This window comes from Populus alba, chromosome 1 (genome assembly GCF_005239225.2).
Source record: "Populus alba chromosome 1, ASM523922v2, whole genome shotgun sequence".
In the NCBI taxonomy this organism is placed as follows: Eukaryota; Viridiplantae; Streptophyta; class Magnoliopsida; order Malpighiales; family Salicaceae; genus Populus; species Populus alba.
Genome location: NC_133284.1, coordinates 39,704,215 through 39,722,614, shown reverse-complemented (window position 1 = coordinate 39,722,614; position 18,400 = coordinate 39,704,215). Strand labels below are relative to the sequence as shown.

At 31.3% G+C, this 18,400-nt stretch overlaps 2 protein-coding genes and 4 non-coding genes across 6 annotated transcripts; all 6 read right to left on the bottom strand.

Moving 5' to 3' along the window:
• Positions 1-966: 966 nt before the first annotated feature.
• On the bottom strand, positions 967-3,148 carry LOC118057974 (large ribosomal subunit protein eL32z). The gene is made up of 4 exons (XM_035070709.2): positions 3,024-3,148; positions 2,815-2,918; positions 1,369-1,550; positions 967-1,271 (listed from the first exon to the last, which is right to left on the bottom strand). The coding sequence occupies exons 2-4, from the start codon at positions 2,902-2,904 to the stop codon at positions 1,142-1,144; spliced, it is 402 nt and encodes a 133-aa protein (XP_034926600.1). The 5' UTR covers positions 2,905-2,918; positions 3,024-3,148; the 3' UTR covers positions 967-1,141.
• LOC118057977 (small nucleolar RNA Z196/R39/R59 family) lies at positions 2,035-2,117 on the bottom strand. The gene has a single exon (XR_004689065.1). It is a non-coding gene; the product is annotated as a small nucleolar RNA Z196/R39/R59 family (small nucleolar RNA).
• LOC118057976 (small nucleolar RNA Z195/SNORD33/SNORD32 family) lies at positions 2,184-2,261 on the bottom strand. Its single transcript, XR_004689064.1, has one exon. It is a non-coding gene; the product is annotated as a small nucleolar RNA Z195/SNORD33/SNORD32 family (small nucleolar RNA).
• LOC118057979 (small nucleolar RNA U31b) lies at positions 2,343-2,419 on the bottom strand. The gene has a single exon (XR_004689067.1). It is a non-coding gene; the product is annotated as a small nucleolar RNA U31b (small nucleolar RNA).
• LOC118057978 (small nucleolar RNA U31b) lies at positions 2,668-2,750 on the bottom strand. Its single transcript, XR_004689066.1, has one exon. It is a non-coding gene; the product is annotated as a small nucleolar RNA U31b (small nucleolar RNA).
• A 2,604-nt stretch (positions 3,149-5,752) lies between the features above and the next one.
• On the bottom strand, positions 5,753-13,108 carry LOC118057975 (uncharacterized). Its single transcript, XM_035070711.2, has 9 exons — positions 12,683-13,108; positions 12,450-12,584; positions 11,447-11,557; positions 10,187-10,471; positions 8,940-9,139; positions 8,159-8,453; positions 7,705-7,815; positions 6,752-6,943; positions 5,753-6,171 (listed from the first exon to the last, which is right to left on the bottom strand). Exons 1-9 carry the CDS (start codon positions 13,025-13,027, stop codon positions 5,824-5,826), a joined length of 2,022 nt encoding a protein of 673 aa, XP_034926602.1. The 5' UTR covers positions 13,028-13,108; the 3' UTR covers positions 5,753-5,823.
• Positions 13,109-18,400: the final 5,292 nt, after the last annotated feature.

Here is an 18,400-nt window from a genome sequence, read left to right as displayed (position 1 = left end):
GAGTAATGATAGAAAATAATTATTTTTCCTCACATGCAACTTGAAAAAACAGTTGTGAGTTGTTATTTTTTATTATGTCATTAGTGGAAAGATTGATATTATGAGTGATTGAAAAAAAAAAAAAACATCCTTTAAGAAGAAATTTTGGCAGGAGATAGCTATTAGCAAAATAGTAATAATAATAATAATAAACAACATTTAAGAACATTTAAGAACATTTAAGAAAGATGAGCAAGACATAATTAGATTAACAAGATAAGAACAAAACACTAGAGATAAGACACGAACTGGATTTTAGTGACGAGTGTTGAGATCGTGAGATAGAAACTGATATATCATTTTAACACCATGAAAAGAAAGCTCAACCAGGCTAGGCTATACACTCGTCTCTTTTTATCTATTTGTTTATATCTTAAAAATAAAATAAATAAAGGCTATTTATATAATTAATTGGCATGACTTTTAAAATAATCCAAGTATTAAATATTTTTAAATGATATTGAAGTTTTATAATTTTGTATATGATTTCAATCATTTTGAACTCTTTAAAATAATTATTCTCATTATCATGGGAATTAAGCAAGAATACATGTGAAAAAAGGTTTTAAAAATCGCTCTGCAGCAGTACATGGCATTTTACTATATATACAAAAAAATAAAATATTTTTCGTGAAAAAAGAATACATTTGATTAGAAATGAAATTTTAACTACAATTTTTTTGGATAATTTAGATTTTTGAAATTATTCTAAATATAAAACTAATCTTACAAAATAATTTCATAGGTTTATGGGTCAAGTCAGAAGCAATAATTTTAAATCCCTTCTAATAATAATTTTAATTTATCTTCTCAATTTGTTCAATTTCACCCATCCAATTTTTTTTATTCGCCTGAGAGTTAATTTTACAATAACAATATCCTCACTGTAGAATAATAATTAAAATCAAACAAACATTTTCGGTCAACTGAATCGGAAACAATAAAATCAGATTTATCTCATACAAAATCGATAAAAACAGTAACCTTTGCATAACAAGGATCCTAATTCACCGAGCACCAGTGACTGGAAAACAACAAAGTCAGCAAAAATGATAAAGCAAATAATATCACTCCTAAACACACTATTTCAAGATCCACTTCTTCATTCATCCTCCTGGCTGCGCAACCTGGCAAGCTTGTTCGTAACAACAACGTCAAGCTGAGCAGCTCGCTCCACTATCTCTTTTCTCTTCCTTGTTGACACATTATGTGCTATCTCAGCGCAGTAAGTCCTGCAAAACGTGATAGAAAATATAGATTAATGACCAAACAAATGAATTTCTACCCTGGAATAACACACTCAAACAAGATCTAGTCTGTAATTTTCACCTGTTGTGCATCATCAGTACTTCAAGCTCCTTGACATTGTGGACAACAAATTTCTTGAAACCGTTGGGAAGAAAATGTCGAGTCTTCTTGTCAGAACCATAGCCAATGTTGGGCATTAGAGTACATCCCTTGAACTTTCTTCGGACACGAGAATCAATACCCTTCGGTCTACGCCAGTTTGTCTGTTGAAGATTTAATTAGTTGTCAACAGCAATGTCCTTGTAAAAGTTTATAAAGAATTTATTCATAACGTAATTGCAGAGACCAGCTAACTGGTAAAATAGATAGCCATGCTAGCTAACATGAGCATGTAAACCAAAACAAAAGGAAAAACAGTGTCAGCCACTGGATAGAAATCAGTAAAGACTCAAGAGGTAATAAATTAGGTAAGCTTGTAGTAGACGAGAGAAGGGAGACAAGAAAATGGCAAGTAAACAAATGAATTCAATAGAAGAATGTAAGCAGGGATAAAGTAACAGTAAAGCTTGTAGAGACCAGCTAACCGTGTCGCAAAACCTGTTTCGAATTTGTTTCTGCCCTGAAAACGAAATGTCCAGCCACGAATATAGATTCTGGACATTAGATACCATGGGCAAACCTCTCTAGGAAATTTATAGACGAGACACTAAGCACTAAAAAACACAACAAACAATTTCAACCAAATTCTGCAGCCTCAGTCGAAAGATGGTGATTTTCATGATCATCACATGATAATCAGAACTAAAAAACAATTTGCATCATAGATTGCAGTGGCATAAAGACCGGAAAAGATTAAATTTTAAAAAAAATACAATAAACAGCTACATAGATATGCAGAGAGATCAGATGGTAGTGCATGTATAAAATTCATCATCTTATTGCAGGAAAAGTGGATAAATATCATCACACCTCCTTGCATATCTCCAGAATTGAAAACCAAAATCGTAAAACTAAAAAAAAAATTACAAGGATAAGAAGTCACTATTTGCCATGAAGGATCAGATAAAAAAAGGTTAATCACCAGCTTCCATTAGGAAATAAGACTGGGTGTCAAAAATGCTTCATCATATCCTTCAAACACAGCAAAAGAAAAAAGAAAAAAAGACGAGAACTACAATCTTGTCATCGCAAAAAGAAATAAATAAAATTACTCGGGGAAAAAAAATGTTGTTTAGCCTATAGAAGGGATCAGATAGTCGATCGCTAGCTCACCACGTTGCAACCAAATAAAGAAGCAAGTGAGACTGGGTGTCAATGGGCTCTTCATTTCAAGGCTAAAAGAAAAAACCAATTTTTAAAAAAAAAATATATGAATAAAAGGAATCAGACAAAGAAAAGTCAATCACCACCTTGCATCTCAAAGTGCAAGTAAGACTGGGGCGACAACAATTATCATCATTTTCCTTTCAAAACCCACCCCCAGATGTTCTAAGCAAAAACAAAAGGAGCAGCTACGTATACATATACCTTGACAGAGATCTTGCGGTCACTTTGTGGCCTCTTGAACTTCTTAACTCTCTTCTTAACAATCTTCTTCGTGAGCAACGGCACCGCCATTTTCACTTACCTTCCTGCGTTTAAACAAAACAAGAACCACTTATCTTTGTTAGCTATTTACATATTATATTATAATGGGATTTCAGAAAGACTAGACGAAAATGAGAAAGACAACTCACAGTGATTTGCTACGCCGCCGAGGTTTGAACTGTGAGGTCTGGCTCCAGCTTTATATAAAGCGCGAAGCAAAGCATATTAGGGTTTTTTTTCCCCTCGGATCTAATTTAAGAAGATCAACGGTGGAGAATTATGGTTCTCTTGATTACCTGGCATGAACCTGTTTGTTTGGAAACAGTAGATCGTGGTTGGGCCATATGAGATTCTTTGGAGCCCATTGTTTAGACAACGCCATTTTAGACGATTTTTCTTGGACTTTTTGTTGTCCTAGCATGGTTGCCCGTATACGTATTTTTGTAAAACAAATATATATATATATATATATATATAATAATTTTAAACTCGGATTTTATTTGATATATTAATTTAATGATTTATTATTTTAAAGATAACACCAATAGGTGGATTTAATATGTATATCAAAGATTTTAATCTTACGTAATTTTATCCACATTAATTGTGAATTTTATAGATGTAAATATAACTTGAAGATATTTGAGTTCATGTAATCAAATTTTTATAAAATTTAATTTAGCATCGAAAAATAAATTTATCACCTATTTTTGTATTATCACCCATTTTCATTTCAAATGAAGAGCATAAACATTATTGCATGAAAATCTTGCACTTTTAATTGTCAAAAAAAGCTTCTTAACTAGTTTTAACTAAAAGGACTTTATCTTACGGGTTCTTCCACCTTTTATCCTTTATTAACTAAAGTATTAAACTTATAATTTTAGAATATATGTGTTAAACATTCAAGAGTGAACTTGTTAGAGTTGGCTGACTTATTTTAGACTAAGTTATTTATAACCACTTTTTTTTCTTTAAAAAAGAAGAACATGTTAATTTCTAACGAACTACAAAAACATTTTTTATTTTTATTTTTTTTTATGAGTAACAGTTATGCAAGTTTTTGAACCTATAGATACTTTGTGTTTGACTTCATGTGAGATTTCTCTAACAATTTTATAATCTCTCACTCTTTAATGTTTGAATATTTCAAAAAGCTTTAGTTCATCTTTCCATTCGCTTAATGATTTAAACCTTAAATTGCTTCAAATTTCTCATTCACATTCTCGAGCTAGATATATCTCTGTAAAGACCCGAACTTAATTCTTTGCGATCTTCTCTTATATATATATAAAAAAAAAAAATAAAGGTCCTTTGTATGTTTTTTGTTGTGTAAACATGCCATAGCGTTGAAATTTTATTCTTCTTCTCTCTTCTCTACCAACTGCGTTTAGTCCCTAAATTTTTATATTTAGTTCCATTATTATGATTTAAATGAGATTAAATACTATTATTTTGATCAATCTCATTCAAAAATAAATATTTAATGAATTGATATCTTTAAAAAAATCTCAACCTTTTTTATTCAATAAACTTTGATTAAACTTGAAGGGGAAAAAACAATCATAAGGGGTTGAAATTTTTTTAGATATTAATTTATTAGATATCAATCAATTTAATATTTATTCTCAAATGAAATTGCTCAGAATAAAAATATTTAATCTAATTTAGATCATAATAATGAACTATATTTAATTAAATATGGAACAAGCTTTATTTCTTTTTTATTTTGGAAAAAAAACAACTCTAGGCCTTGTTTGTTTCTCGAAAAGTAGTTTCCGGGAAACCATTTTTTCAAACTTTTCTGTGTTTGTTTGTCATTAGAAAAGTTGGTCAACGGAAAACAATTTTCGGTCAGCGGAAAACACTTTCTAGTCAACGAAAAACACTTTCCAGTCAATTTTAGTAAAAAAAAAATTGACTTGGTTTTCAGGAAAATGTTTTCCTTTTAGCTGTGTTTGTTTTCCGGAAAGTGGTTTCCGGGAAAACACTTTCCAAACTTTCTTGTGTTTGTTTGCCAGTAGAAAAGCTAGTCAATGGAAAACACTTTCCAGTAAAAGAAAAATTTGGTTTGGTTTTCAGGAAAGTGTTTTCCTGAAAAATTTGAGGGGAAAACACTTTCCGGAAATTGTGAAAAATTTAGAAATATCATTATTTGCTGATTATATCAAATTTGATCCTCAAACTTTTGACTGATATATATATTTTGTTTTGAATATTTATTTTCAATTTCATCTCTTAAAATTTTATTTTTATATTAACTTTGGTCCTTATTTTTATAATTGCTATTTGCTTTTTTATTGAAATTTTTTATTTATCAAATTTGATCCTCATTCTTTTGATTGTTACTTATTTTATTTGAAATAATTTATGAAATGTTGATTATTATTATTTTAATTTCTTCATTTTTCATTTTTTTTTAATTTTTTAGATTTGATCCCTACTATTTTGATTATTATTTGTTTTATTTGAGATAATTTATGAAATTATATTTTTTTTTCAATTTCATTCTCATTCAATTTTTTAATTTGTAAGATTTGTTCCTTATTATTTTAATAAACTTGAGAAAAATAAAATATTAATAAGTTATTTTCCAGCTCATTTTCCATGACATAACCAAACACTGGAAAGTGTTTTTCAGTTCATTTTTCATAACACTACCAAACATCGAAAAATACTTTCCCGGAATTCACTTTTCAAAAGAAATTCACTTTTCTGCAAACAAACGGAGCCTAAGAAACTTGAACTATTTCTCCATTTTCCATTTGAGGGTGTCACCTGAGCAGGAGCCATGCTAACTGATGTCTCCCACTGTTATCTGTCCACCTCTCCAGTAACCAAAACCCGCTCAAATGATTTTCCGGGGAAAATAATTACATAGAACTAATCCCATATAATTTGATTTACACACAATCTATACATTTTTGGGGGCAAAATAAAAAATTCTTGTTATTCTGTGATTTCCATTACACAAATCTTCTCCATAGGGCAAGCATTCAAGGAACTGTAAATAGAAGAACGCAGTTCATATGAGTTGGGAGATGAAGGGACAACATCGATCCACTCCTTGTCAACCATCTCCACATGCAGATTTGGCTTTGGGATTGCATAGAACTGGAGTTCATGGATTTGTTGCGCCAGCAACCTCATGAAATTCAAGGAAAATATCATGTCAAAACTTTCTTCTAAATCTTTTGTATCTTCAACGATTTTGATCCCTATTTCTGCTTTGCGTGACTCAACAAACCCAAGTAGAAGTGGACTCCCAGTAACACAATTCTGGCTGCTACTGCATATCTGGAAGAAGTTGCTGCAACTAGTCAAATAACTGTCACGGCAATCACACAGAGATGTGACGTTGAAATCTACTTAGTTTGCATATGAAACACAAATTTCAGAATCACTGCCTCGAGCCAACATCAATATGCATGAATGGAAGATATATAGTACTGATACAGAGCTCTATAATCTTCACACAGAGCTCTATCATTTACCTAGGCTGAAATCATCTATTCCCCAAGAGACGACCAAAAGTTGTCTATCATGGTGAGAAAGCCATATTTCTTTTGAAGAAGTTATACCATGGAGAATTTGATGATCAGTTTGGTTATTTGAAAAGCATGTCTGTGGTCTTAACATGCTGTGATTGCAGATAAGAGGAGAATGATGATACAAAGTTTTTTTTCTTTTACTTCATGCAGGGTTATTTTATAAACTTCAAATATGCTGCCTGATGCAGATTGTTGATATCCATGCTATTGCGAGGGAAAAAAAGGTGCTACCAATAGCAGAAGTTTTTTGTCCCACTTGTTTGTAATGTGGATAGTGTTAAATTTCATATTAACCACATGAATAAAATTGAAAGGACATGTCTAACCTCAATATACTCCACGCCCATTTTGCTGAGATTCTCAAGAATATTGACAGAAGAAAGCAAGCTAATAACTCCTCCAGATCCAACTGGTGATTGCAGTATTTCCCATGGCGACTTCATCATGATTTTATGTCTCTTCCCTTCTTCTTCAGAACTACTAACAACTGGAATTTTCTCTTCTTCCAAAAACCATACCTGTGAGAGGGTTCAAACCTATAAAGATCGAAGAACAAAGAACAAAATTGGACCGGTAAAGGAGAACTTGCAAGTTTTTTCTACTTCAACTAGCACATGACAAGAGCCAAGGACTCGTATTCACATGCATGACAACTTGAAAGACACAGAGCTAGTAGTTCTGCAGAGATAGCAATCAGTTCCCCTATATTCCAACTCCATGAGAGTCTGTGCTAATGGTGTTAGTAAAACCATATGATATGCAGGCTAAAAATGGATTGAATATATAAGGAGACAGTCAAACAATTGGTTAGGCCAAGTTGAATTTTGAGATGAAAGGCGGTGTTTGGCATTTGCAGTCCAGCCATACTTTTTGAAAAAAAAATTAAATTTTTTTTAGCTTCAAATTAATTTTAATTTTTTTTTATGTTTTTGAATCATTTTGATATGTATAAATTTTTTTAAAAAATATTATTCTGATACATTTCTAAGCGAAAAGCACTTTGAAAAGCAACTTATACGACACTCCTAAACAAGCACAAAATCCCAATAATTCCATCCTTAATAGAACAAAGCAGAATACAAGTAATTTAAGGAAATCAATACAAAACTTCAGCTATAGCTCTACGCTAGTCTGATATAGTGCTATACCATTACAGTATGCCTTTTTAATCCACATAACTCAAGAAAATCGAGTTGCTTGAATAACCCAGCTTTTAATCTGCAACTACATGTTATCCAAATAGGAGAGAGAGAGGTGACGATTCAACATCTACACTAACCTTGTTGGAGTCAAATGCGAAATAATCATTATTTGAGAACAGCTTTTGCAAAGACTGGATTTCTTGTGCAGGGCAAACCAAAATCAACGGCACAGACACACGGTCTTCTATCTGCCATCAACACATGCTCGTCAAACCACGTTGCAAAATCTCTAAAGACTTTAGATAATGCCAAGGGAAAAAATCCTTAGATAATGCCAAGGGAAAAAATCCTTTGATCATTGCCAAGTGTCGTTAAGGCTGCAACTTAAAATACACTAGAAAAAAAATCAATCTTAATACGCATGCTAATAAAAATTTCATCTAACATGCATATAACAATAGGAGGGGGAAATAACAGCCAGACCCTCAAGACATTTGTAACTAGAACAACAAAAAGGATTTTCTTCCCATCATACTTACAAAAGAAAAATAGAAAGAGCTTTATGTACAAGATTTTAGAAATGAGTATCACCTTTACAAATGTCTGATCATCAGAAAGTGATTTTTGAAGGAAGAAAAGCAGTGAATTCTCACTACTTTCAGAGTAACCTACTCCAGGATTATCACCTTTTCCTGTCTCAATGTCATTCAAAACTAAAACGATGGCCACTTTGCCTTTAGAAATGAGAGACAATCCCTTTTCTTGCAATTTGAAATTTGCTCCCAGTTTCTCCTCATTTGCACAAGTGATGAACTCCTTTGATATCATCAAAGAACTTTTTATATGCTTGGTTCTTGTGGCACTGATTAACTCAGTTGCAGAGCATCTGATTCAAGCAGGCAAAAAGACGAGGCTCAACACATCTGGCACTGGCACCACTTAAAGTCAAAGAGGAAATAAAGAGATTCAACAGGTCCATAAAATAAATAGTATGCAATGGTCTGATAAGGCTTCCTTATCTCAACAAAATTTTGACTGAATGAAATACGAACTAACAATCCAGCTTTATCTAGAGAAAATAAATAAAACATGATCTATGGAGTTACCAATATGAGTTCAGGAAAATATAGAGACAGAAAAAACAATTATTTTGAATAGTATCATGTGCGCAGCATATACTTTAACCAGCAATACAAAACATATGGGTTTTCTACAACTAAAAATAGTGATCATATTTATATGTTTAATGCCTCACAAGAAGTTCGATTCAATAGGCTCCAAATTTGTTTCAGATGAAACAATAATGTGCATCTTGTCCCCCTTCAGTGTGAAGCCAGACATGAAGAATATATGTAGTTCATGCAAAAGTCACCTCTTAGAGGATATCTCTATATTTTCCAGGGCTTGTTGAAGCAATTTGGAATTTACACCAACAATCTGGTCTGCCAGCAATCCCCTTTTAGATTTGTCCCCATATCTTAGTCCATCAAATACATGCTTTTGTTCCATTTCACAGAGTTTCTTCTTTGCTGCTATAAGGCGTCTTTGGAATTTCTTTCTCTCTCTCCATTCCTGAAATGTATCAAAGATGCTCCTGAGCCACCAGCAACAACCAGTGCAAGCATATGCTTAAGCATTTATTTAAGAAAGGAGAAAAGGAAACGAAGCAAAAGAAAGAAACAGAGAAATAAGGAATCTAAAACTAAGATGCACAGCTGTGACCTCCACTAACACAAATTTGGAGGGGAGGTGGTTAGAATTGGGAAACAGCAAAAAGATCTTATATATGGTGCCCTAATAATTTGGCATCAATAAACTACCAGTCCACATGGGTATCAAACTTGAAAGCTCTTGCTAATGTATTCCTGAAAGTTGACAAAGTTAGTTCCCTTGGTCTGCATTCTCCACTTTTCAATCCTATGTTAGAGCTAAACTTAATTCAAAATGATTTTGCTAGTTGAATATACATAAAATATACTCAGAAGTATGGGAAATAGTGGTATTTGTACAGATAAATAGACAGAAAGGTTCAATTACAAGACTATTTCAGTTGTAGCCTAAGCATATGAAATGAAACAGATCCTGTAATTTTGAACCCTAAATTTGATCATTAAAGTATCATGTTACTGTTTGATCAACAGCGCACCAAATTGGAAAAGGATAGAATTAAAGAAAAGAGAGGGGGTCCTTCTCTTCTATCCTATAAAGAGAAAATTAAAAAACCAAAAGTTAGCAAGAACTAAGCAGCATCCATAAGATGTGAAAGGAAGCAAGATATGAAATGAAAATGGCCCAAGAAGCATATCATACCCACTTTGTGCTACATTGACAGTAGCAGATCAAATGCAAGGAAAAGATGTACTGAAAGCCTATTATGGCTAAAGAAGTAGGATTCTGTTTAAAATAAAATTGCTACTCCCCATTCTCTAAAACATGGGCTGGTGGGGGAAGGGGGAGCAGGTAAAACAATTGTCTGATATGGGAATAAACCATGCTTTCATATAAAAGTATATCAGATATGAGAATAAAACATGCTTTCATAAAAGTAAGGAAGGAAATTCTGTCAACAATTAAGCTTTAAACAAAATATCAAGTGGAGCACAAAGGAGTATGCCTCACAAGCTCACGCCTTTCTTTCTTGGACCTCTCATCCAGGCGTAGGTTTAACTCAAGAAGTCCTTTCGGAGGTGTAATCCTCATTTCTCTTTCATTCATATTGACATCTGGAACAATTGCTTCAACAAAAGGTATCCAGGCAAGATGACCAGATACCCCTGCTTCTGCTGGTTTTGACTTTCCGGTTCCATCAGGCACATCTGAAGATGTGTAGAGCATTACCTGCAGAAGATCATTACCTCCACTGTCGAAAACATTAACAACGGTTCCCACACATTCACCAGTTTCCTGAGAAGGAGACATACAATTACAGTCTTGATACATAAAAGCTGGTGTATCAATAATAAACCAGGAAAAAAAAAAGATAATAATATTCAAACAGTGACCACAAGAAGAAACGAGAACAAATAATGCATAAATAAGGAACAGACAAGCAAGTTATGCTGAAAATATGTAAGGAAAATTCATAATAATAAAACATAAACAGCATTAGAAGGATGATTTGGGAAAACAATGGTCTTCAATGCCTAAAATGTTTACAATTCATTTATATCATGAATAGAAAAGTGCCCAAGCATAAATCATGAGTGGGAGTACTTTTTGGACATTAAGGTCCGTTTGTTTTGTGTAGAATATTTTACAAACGGAAAATATTTTACATGTAAAACTTTTCCACGTAAAATGTTTTACATGTAAAATATTTTTCAATGTTTGGCTTAAGAAATGTTTTCCTGTAAAATACTTTCAATGTAAAATATTTTTCAATGGTGAGTTGGTGATGGTGAGATGGTCATGGTGGTGGTGAAAGAGCAGTTGGTAGTGGTGGAGAAGGAGGTGGTGGAATTGATCGTGCAAGAGGAGGTGAAGGAGGAGGGGTGGTAGGTGAGATAGAGGTGGTGTTTAAAATAGTTTGATGATATAAATGAATTACTATTCATAAAATATTTTATGGAACTTCATGAGCTAAAAATATTTCTCACTAAATGAACTAGTTTGAAGGTTAACTATAAAATATTTTTCATTGACTAGTTTTGCTGTAAAATATTTTACTGGAAACATTTTCTGGAAAACATTTTTCAAAAACAAACATGGGAAAATCTGGAAAACATTTTCCCATAAAATATTTTATGCAAAACAAACAAACCCTAAATTGCTCAAAGCCCCTTTATATAAAACTTAGAGGCAAAGAGAAACAAAGATACAAACACAGGTATTTACGTTAACAACTTTTCACAAAATATAGAGGTCTTAAAATGTACAAACCTTAAGAATCACTCTCATTCCGATGAGATCACGAGAATAAAACTCTCCTTCTTCCAACTCTGGCCTTTCATATTCTCTTACAAGTAAAGTTGACCCAACAAGCAGCTTAGCCTGAACAAATCATAAATCTCTTTCATAAGATACATGAATTCATGCTAATATAGGGTAATAATCTCTAATATATGTCCACATAACTGATAAGTTTTACATTTCTGTTTAAACAATGCAAAACCAAGGAAAAATTGCATAGATAGTCACTTTGTGGTAGGATTTATTTTGAGTTGAGTAGAGTAAATATATTAGTGTTGCAATCTTAAAGCAACCTCGGCTTCCCTATATCTATGAACTGACATGGAAATAAAAACTTCATCCAGAGTAAAGCTGCACGGAGCTACAACCAGAATCATCCTGCAGTATAGTGGTAGTGCCTCACAGAATTGAGAATTTTATCAATTATTTCTGGAAATCGTGTTGCCCAAACATTTAACATGGAGCCGTTAATAAGAACATCCTGATTTGGTTTTGAGCAACAACACTAAATCACTAGAATATCACCAGGAGTTGGTTTTCAAATCAAACAGATTTTAATCCATGCTATATTTTCTCCTAGAGATGAAAATCATGGTTCAAAAATTGCAAAACTACTGCAACAAGGAATTCATTGAAGCAGAAAAATATGTCAAGGTAACTAAGGGAATACACATGAAATCCAACATCCTATAATAACAACCTGGATGGTATCAGACTTCTCATGCCCAAAAGAGGGGTCCCTGAAAGTGCTATATTCGAAGCAGACCGACCCTTTAGCATTTTACACTTTTGCATGTTAAGGTTGCTCTCAAACTAAAACTAGACCATAATGGTTGCAAGCTCAAGATATTAAACTTTGCATCAAACAACACAATGACCCCTTAATACGCATATCTAATATTGCTAATACAAAGTCTCAGACCAAGAAAACTGAACTGAATAAGATAGTACTGTAAGATATGAACAAGCTCACCCGATCCACAGTGTCAATACCCCCAAATTTAAGTATCCAACTTTTGCGTCCATGGTGTCCTCTTCCTTCAACCAGCTCCACTTCCCTAATTACATCTTTGCCTGAAACTAGTTGCCTTAACCATCTTCTCCCAGGCTAAAATACAGGCCTTAAATTATTAGCATTACAATAAAACAATACATAATATGCACGAAGAACAAGAACCCAAATGGAGTGAATATAGTTTCAGTTACCTTGGAAAATCGTAGCTCAGGAAAATCTGTAGTAGGTTTTACAGAAATCTCTCCCTGAAGGCCATGAACATTGGAAATATACCCGACTTCAACAAATTCTGATTCGCCCTTTGAAGTTTCAACAGTCTCTTGAGTAGCTAGGGAGAGAGAGTGTCTGCGCGTACAGGTTCTGTGGAGAGGGGAGAGGATGGAAGGAAGGTAATTCCGTGGAGGTTTGAAGGGCAGTAATTGAAGAGGAGAAGGGGGTAAGAGAGCAGGAGAAAGTCGGGCTGGAAGAGGAGGAACAAGGGGATATTTAGAGAATGGAAGTGAAGGAGAACAGAGAGGTGTAGCTGCCTGCTGCATCCTTCGTTTCTCAACAGGCAGAGATTGTTCTTCTAAATGAAAAGAAGATATCTTTTGCTCGTCTTTCTACTCACGAGTCTAGAGGTTGAAGCACGAGTGGGGACCATCGACTAGACGTGGAGCCACTGTATTTTATTTCTCGAAATAGATAAATAATAATAATACCTTAAACTATTTTTTATTTAAAAATATATTAAAATATTATTCTTTATTTTTTAAAAATTATTTTTAATATTACTACATCAAAATAATTTTAAAATATCAAAAAAATATTAATTTAATAAATAATACCTCAAGTAAAAAAAAAAACTTTTTTTGTTAAAACAGAAAAAAAGAAGAAATGTATGAATAAGAAAAGGGAGTTTATATATATATATTCTTCTTTAATTCAACTCGTTACAACTTTTCTGAATTTTTAAGTTTCCATTGATTTTTATTCAATAAATCATGCTGCTAATAAAAACAAAACATGACTGGAAGAAGATAATTTCTATTAGAAAAATACATTTTCCTATAATAGTTTAACCATTACATTTATTATGAGCATCTATTTCAATTGTCATAATAAAAATAGATTTTAAAAAGTGTCTTGAAACAATATGATCACTATTAAAATTAAATTAAAAAAACTTATATCAGAACTTATTTTTATTGAAGGTTATGTCATTAAACATTGCCAAAGACATTGTTCATTCAAAAATGTTTCTTTTTTTTGGTATTCAATTGAAAAAAAAAAAAAACATGCATTTCATTTTCATTTTTCAAGAAGAGTGGAAAACTACATTTTGGGCATTGAAATTTTAGATTTTACATATTTAGTCCTTATTATCCGAAGATCTTATTTTTAGACCCTAAAGCTTATTTCATTTTGGTCTCTATGTCCTATGGAGGATAAAGTAAGTAATTGTAAAGAGGAAAAAGAGAAATGGAGTTTGGTGGAGATAATTTGAAGCTTTTATGTCGTTGAAAAAAAAAATAGGTCCAAGTTTAAATTATTATTTTTAATCGGTCTATTATTTTATAATCTTTGGATAAATTTGAAGGTGTTAGGGGTTAAAATATGTTTATTTGAGTTTTTAGAATATTTATTAAATATTTTCAAATAAAAAGAAGTTAAAAATAAGCACTCAAGACCTAACATTGATGGCAAAAATTTGAACCAGGTGACAGATTGTCGTCTGTCTATATCGAACACCAGTTGTCCATTTAATTTTAAATAAACAAGATGAATGATACGTCCACGTATTAAAAAGAAAAAAAGAAAGAACCATAGGTGCATGATCTTCTCCTTTGGACGAGATGCTTGGCGGATTCCCTTAAAATTTGTTTTTTTTTTATTAAAAATAATTTTTTATATATATTTTTAAATTGTTATGATATACTAATATTAAAAATAATTTTTATTTATTTTTAAAAACACTTTAAACCGTTACTACTACTATAAACTCAAACACATTATTATCCTTCCAAGCCTAACACTTGGCCTCTTTTGATATTATTCTTTATTTTTTATTTTTTATTTTGAATAAAAATCACTAATGAATAAAATAATTAAAATATTATCTAATTTTGCTAAAGTTTTCAATTAAGATTATATTTTTTTTATGTGATATGAGCAATTACTCTATGAATTTTAATATATGAACCTAATATTCTAAATTTAATCATGAATATTAATAGAAAATAAAATATTTATTTTGTTATTTTTATTTGAGATTTATTTTCTTTTATCTCATATAATCTATTTATGAAACCATCTTTTCTATTTCTTGTCACGATCATAGCAACACCAATTTATAAAAGATTGGTATTGTGGTAGCTTTTATAGTTGTTGTTTAAAAGAAGTTGTTTTATAAAAAGTATTTTTAGTTGAAATTGATTTGATATTTATATATATTTGTTTAAGAATGTTTTTCAAATTGAGGTTATAAAATAATTAAAAAAATTTTATATATATATATATATATATATATATATATTGATGGTTTTTAATGCAAATGCTATGTCATTAAGTGATCTCCGTCTAATTTATGTAGTGTCATTAAATAATAGTAAATACTATTTTTTTACTAAAACACAATTAAAAATAATTTTTTTTTTTTATGGGTTGGATCCGGTTCAATGCATTTAGCTCTGAACCAGCCCCGATCCAACCGAAACAGTGGAGAGTATCTTCACTGTTCACATGAAATACTACGTCATCAAGTGATCTCTGTCTAATTTATGTAATGTCATTAAATAATAGTAAACATTATTTTTTTAAAATAAAACACAATTAAAAATAAAAATTGAATTTTTTTTACTAGGTTGGATCCGGTTCAATGCATTTATATAGCTTAGGACCGGCCCCGGTCCGGTCAAAACAATGGAGAGTGTTTCCACTGTTCACGTGAAAACACTAGTTTTTCAAATAAAACATAATTAAAAATAAAAATTAAAATCAAAATTTGTGTTATCGAGTCGGACCTGATTTGATGCATTTAGTTTTGGACTGATTCGATCCAGCCAGAAAAATCCAAAGATATAAAAACCAAAATCACGGTACAAAAACACAATATATAATTATAGTAGAGTTAGAAGGAAACAAAGATGGAAATCAAATACCTTGAACAAGAGACGAAAATAAATTCCAGAGATGAGATGGGAAAGCAGGCCAGAGTTACGAGATTTAAGATTTGCAAGGATTAATAAATAAAAAGGAAAGAAAACAAATAATATAGCTCTGCAAAAATCTGTGGAATGTTAATCTGAAGATATAAATATATCAAGATACTACATAGGAACAAAACAACAACATTAATAGAGAGGTTGTGTCATAGAAACGCAATGAGCACCATGCAATTTCAGCTTTAACAAAATAGAATTTTCAACATAGATAATAATAGAATCCATGCATAAAAATTACAACTGATTTTACAATTAAACTATATGTTACAATTGTTAAATAATAAACACTTAGCCATACAGACTATAGGTTATTGATGCATTTATAGTGTTTAATAAATACATACTATAGAAAAGTTATAAATTTATAATATTTCATTTATAAAAACATTTTTATAATATTTTTGGAATTTTCTATTGACCGAGTCAGTATATAAAGTATTTTCAATTATATTTTTACAATAATAAGGGGCAAGGGCTATATATGGTCAAGTTCTTGGCAAAGAGAGTCTACAAGGGTTGATACTGATCATGCACACAGCAAAGTGAACCACTTTGCCAAGAAAGAGTCGTAGATTTTTATGCAAGGCCTTTAGAAAGAATTTTGAGTGGCCATGAGAATGAAGTTCTTTTTTTTTCATTATTTCTTTAACTGCATGTATTTTATTTTTATTATTTCTTGTTTCTGCTATAATAAAATTAATTTTCAAAAACTGTCAAATAGTTAGAAAATTCATTGATATAATTGGAAAGCAACTAACAACATGAAATAACTTGCAAATGAATATTCATCTCGCATGTAACTTGAATACTAAAAAATAATAATAAAATATTCATGATTCTTTTTAAAAAGCATGAATGTGATTACAATTTTTTAAAAAAAGAGTAGATTAAAATAACTAGTTTAGCTATAAAATAAAGAGTTTGTACTGGTTTATTGACTCGCGCTATTTTACAAAACAAATCATTTTTTTAACTTAAAAAAATAAATATTTAGATATTGTTAATGTTTTTTCTAGTAGAAAATAAATTTAAACCATGTGGGATCAAGCCGATGTGATGTGATCGCCTTAACGAGTCCAAAAACAACTCAAATAACATGTAGAAATGTAGTTTGACTCGGAAAAAAATATTTAAGAAGAATTTTTTAATATAAATATTGAGACAACAACATATTGGACTAATTCGGGTTGACCTCTTAATCCGTATGCGGAGTCATGAAACCATGATAACCCCATAGAAAGTAAATCAAAATAAATTATGAAGCTCAATTTCCAATAAACTCAATGTTGAATAATGAAATTGAAAACAATTAATTACAAAAAAAAAAAAACCCTAAAAAAATAACCAAAGTCAACCTACCAAACTCACAACCTGAGTCATGAGACTGAGATATTCCAATAGAACGTAAATTAAAACAAATCATGAAGCTCAATTCCAAATCAACATAGTGTTGATTAAACATGAAATTGAAAAAAAAATTTATTAAAAAAAAGGATACAAAAAAGACTTGAGTCATCCTTGGGTTAACCCGCCAAAACCGTGACCCAAGTGATGAGATGAGAATAACATCATAAAAAACAAATTGAAATAAATCACGAAGCCTGATTTTCAATTAACCCAATATTGAAGGATAAAATTAAAAAACAGAAAGTCAATTATAAAAAAGAAGGAAAAAAACTCAAGTCAATTGAGTTAACTTGTCAAACCTGTGGTCCGGTTCATGAAACTAGGATAACAAAACAAATCAATTTTAAAAAATAAAAAATAACTTGAGTTAACTTGTATTGACTGATTAAACTCGTGACCTGAGTCATGATAAAAAAATAACCTAATAAAAAGTAAATTGAAATAAATCACGAAGCCTGCTTTTTAATGAACCATATATTAAAGAATAAAATTGAAAGAAAAAATAATTAAAAAAAAACTTGAGTCAAACGAGTTAACTCGTCAAATCCGCGGTCCGGGTAATGAGACTAAAATAACTTCATACAAAATAAACTGTAAAATATTTTTAAGCCTTGCCCTCAATAAATCTAATATTGAATAGGTTTAAAAAACACTACTTTAGTAAATAATATTGTTTATAGTTTTTATATCCAATTCGATTGTCGTCCCGGCCTAAGATCGTTCATGGGTTTTGACTGGATCATCCCAAGTTCACTCTTAATTTTTTATTTTTTTATAAAATAAATAATCAATAAGTTGTAACTTGTTCTAGATTAACTCGGGTTTTTAACTAGCTAACCTAGATTTTTTACTTTTTATATATTTTTAAAAATCTGACTTAGTTTTGATCCTGGGTTTGTTGAATTCCAAGTCATCCCGTCCCTTTTTTTTTTTTTTTTTTTTTAATTTCAATTTTAATAATATGAATGCTTTGTACACACACAGGGTCACTCAAATTAAAATACCAAACCTTAGATTTTTTTATTTTGTTTTTTAAAAAGAAGCCATTACAAGGTCCACAACAACGAATGATTTTATTACACACGCGCTCAAAGAAGAGACTGTAATGCAACATCCTAACTCCTCCGCTGCTTCTGTTTCCACTAAGTTACACGTGTTAACGCGTCAGGAGCCTCATCCACGTGGTAAAAAGCCAACATAGCTTCTATCTCGACCAGTCCAAAACAAATTTAATCTCGACCGTTCACCTCGTAACATAGCTTCTGTCTTGACAGTTTGTGGAAGTTTAAGGAGGGGAGG

Bases quoted from the DNA above. Each gene is read 5' to 3' on its own strand.
- LOC118057975 (XM_035070711.2), bottom strand. From the start codon at position 13,027: ATGCAGCAGGCAGCTACACCTCTCTGTTCTCCTTCACTTCCATTCTCT. The intron at 6,944-7,704 runs GTTAGTGTAGAT...ACCCTCTCACAG, and splicing joins TCGCATTTGACTCCAACAAG to GTATGGTTTTTGGAAGAAGA. The intron at 6,172-6,751 runs GTTAGACATGTC...AACTTCTTCCAG, and splicing joins TGGGCGTGGAGTATATTGAG to ATATGCAGTAGCAGCCAGAA.
- LOC118057974 (XM_035070709.2), bottom strand. From the start codon at position 2,904: ATGGCGGTGCCGTTGCTCACGAAGAAGATTGTTAAGAAGAGAGTTAAG. The intron at 1,551-2,814 runs GTATATGTATAC...AATCTTCAACAG, and splicing joins ACCGCAAGATCTCTGTCAAG to ACAAACTGGCGTAGACCGAA. The intron at 1,272-1,368 runs GTGAAAATTACA...CACGTTTTGCAG, and splicing joins GTACTGATGATGCACAACAG to GACTTACTGCGCTGAGATAG.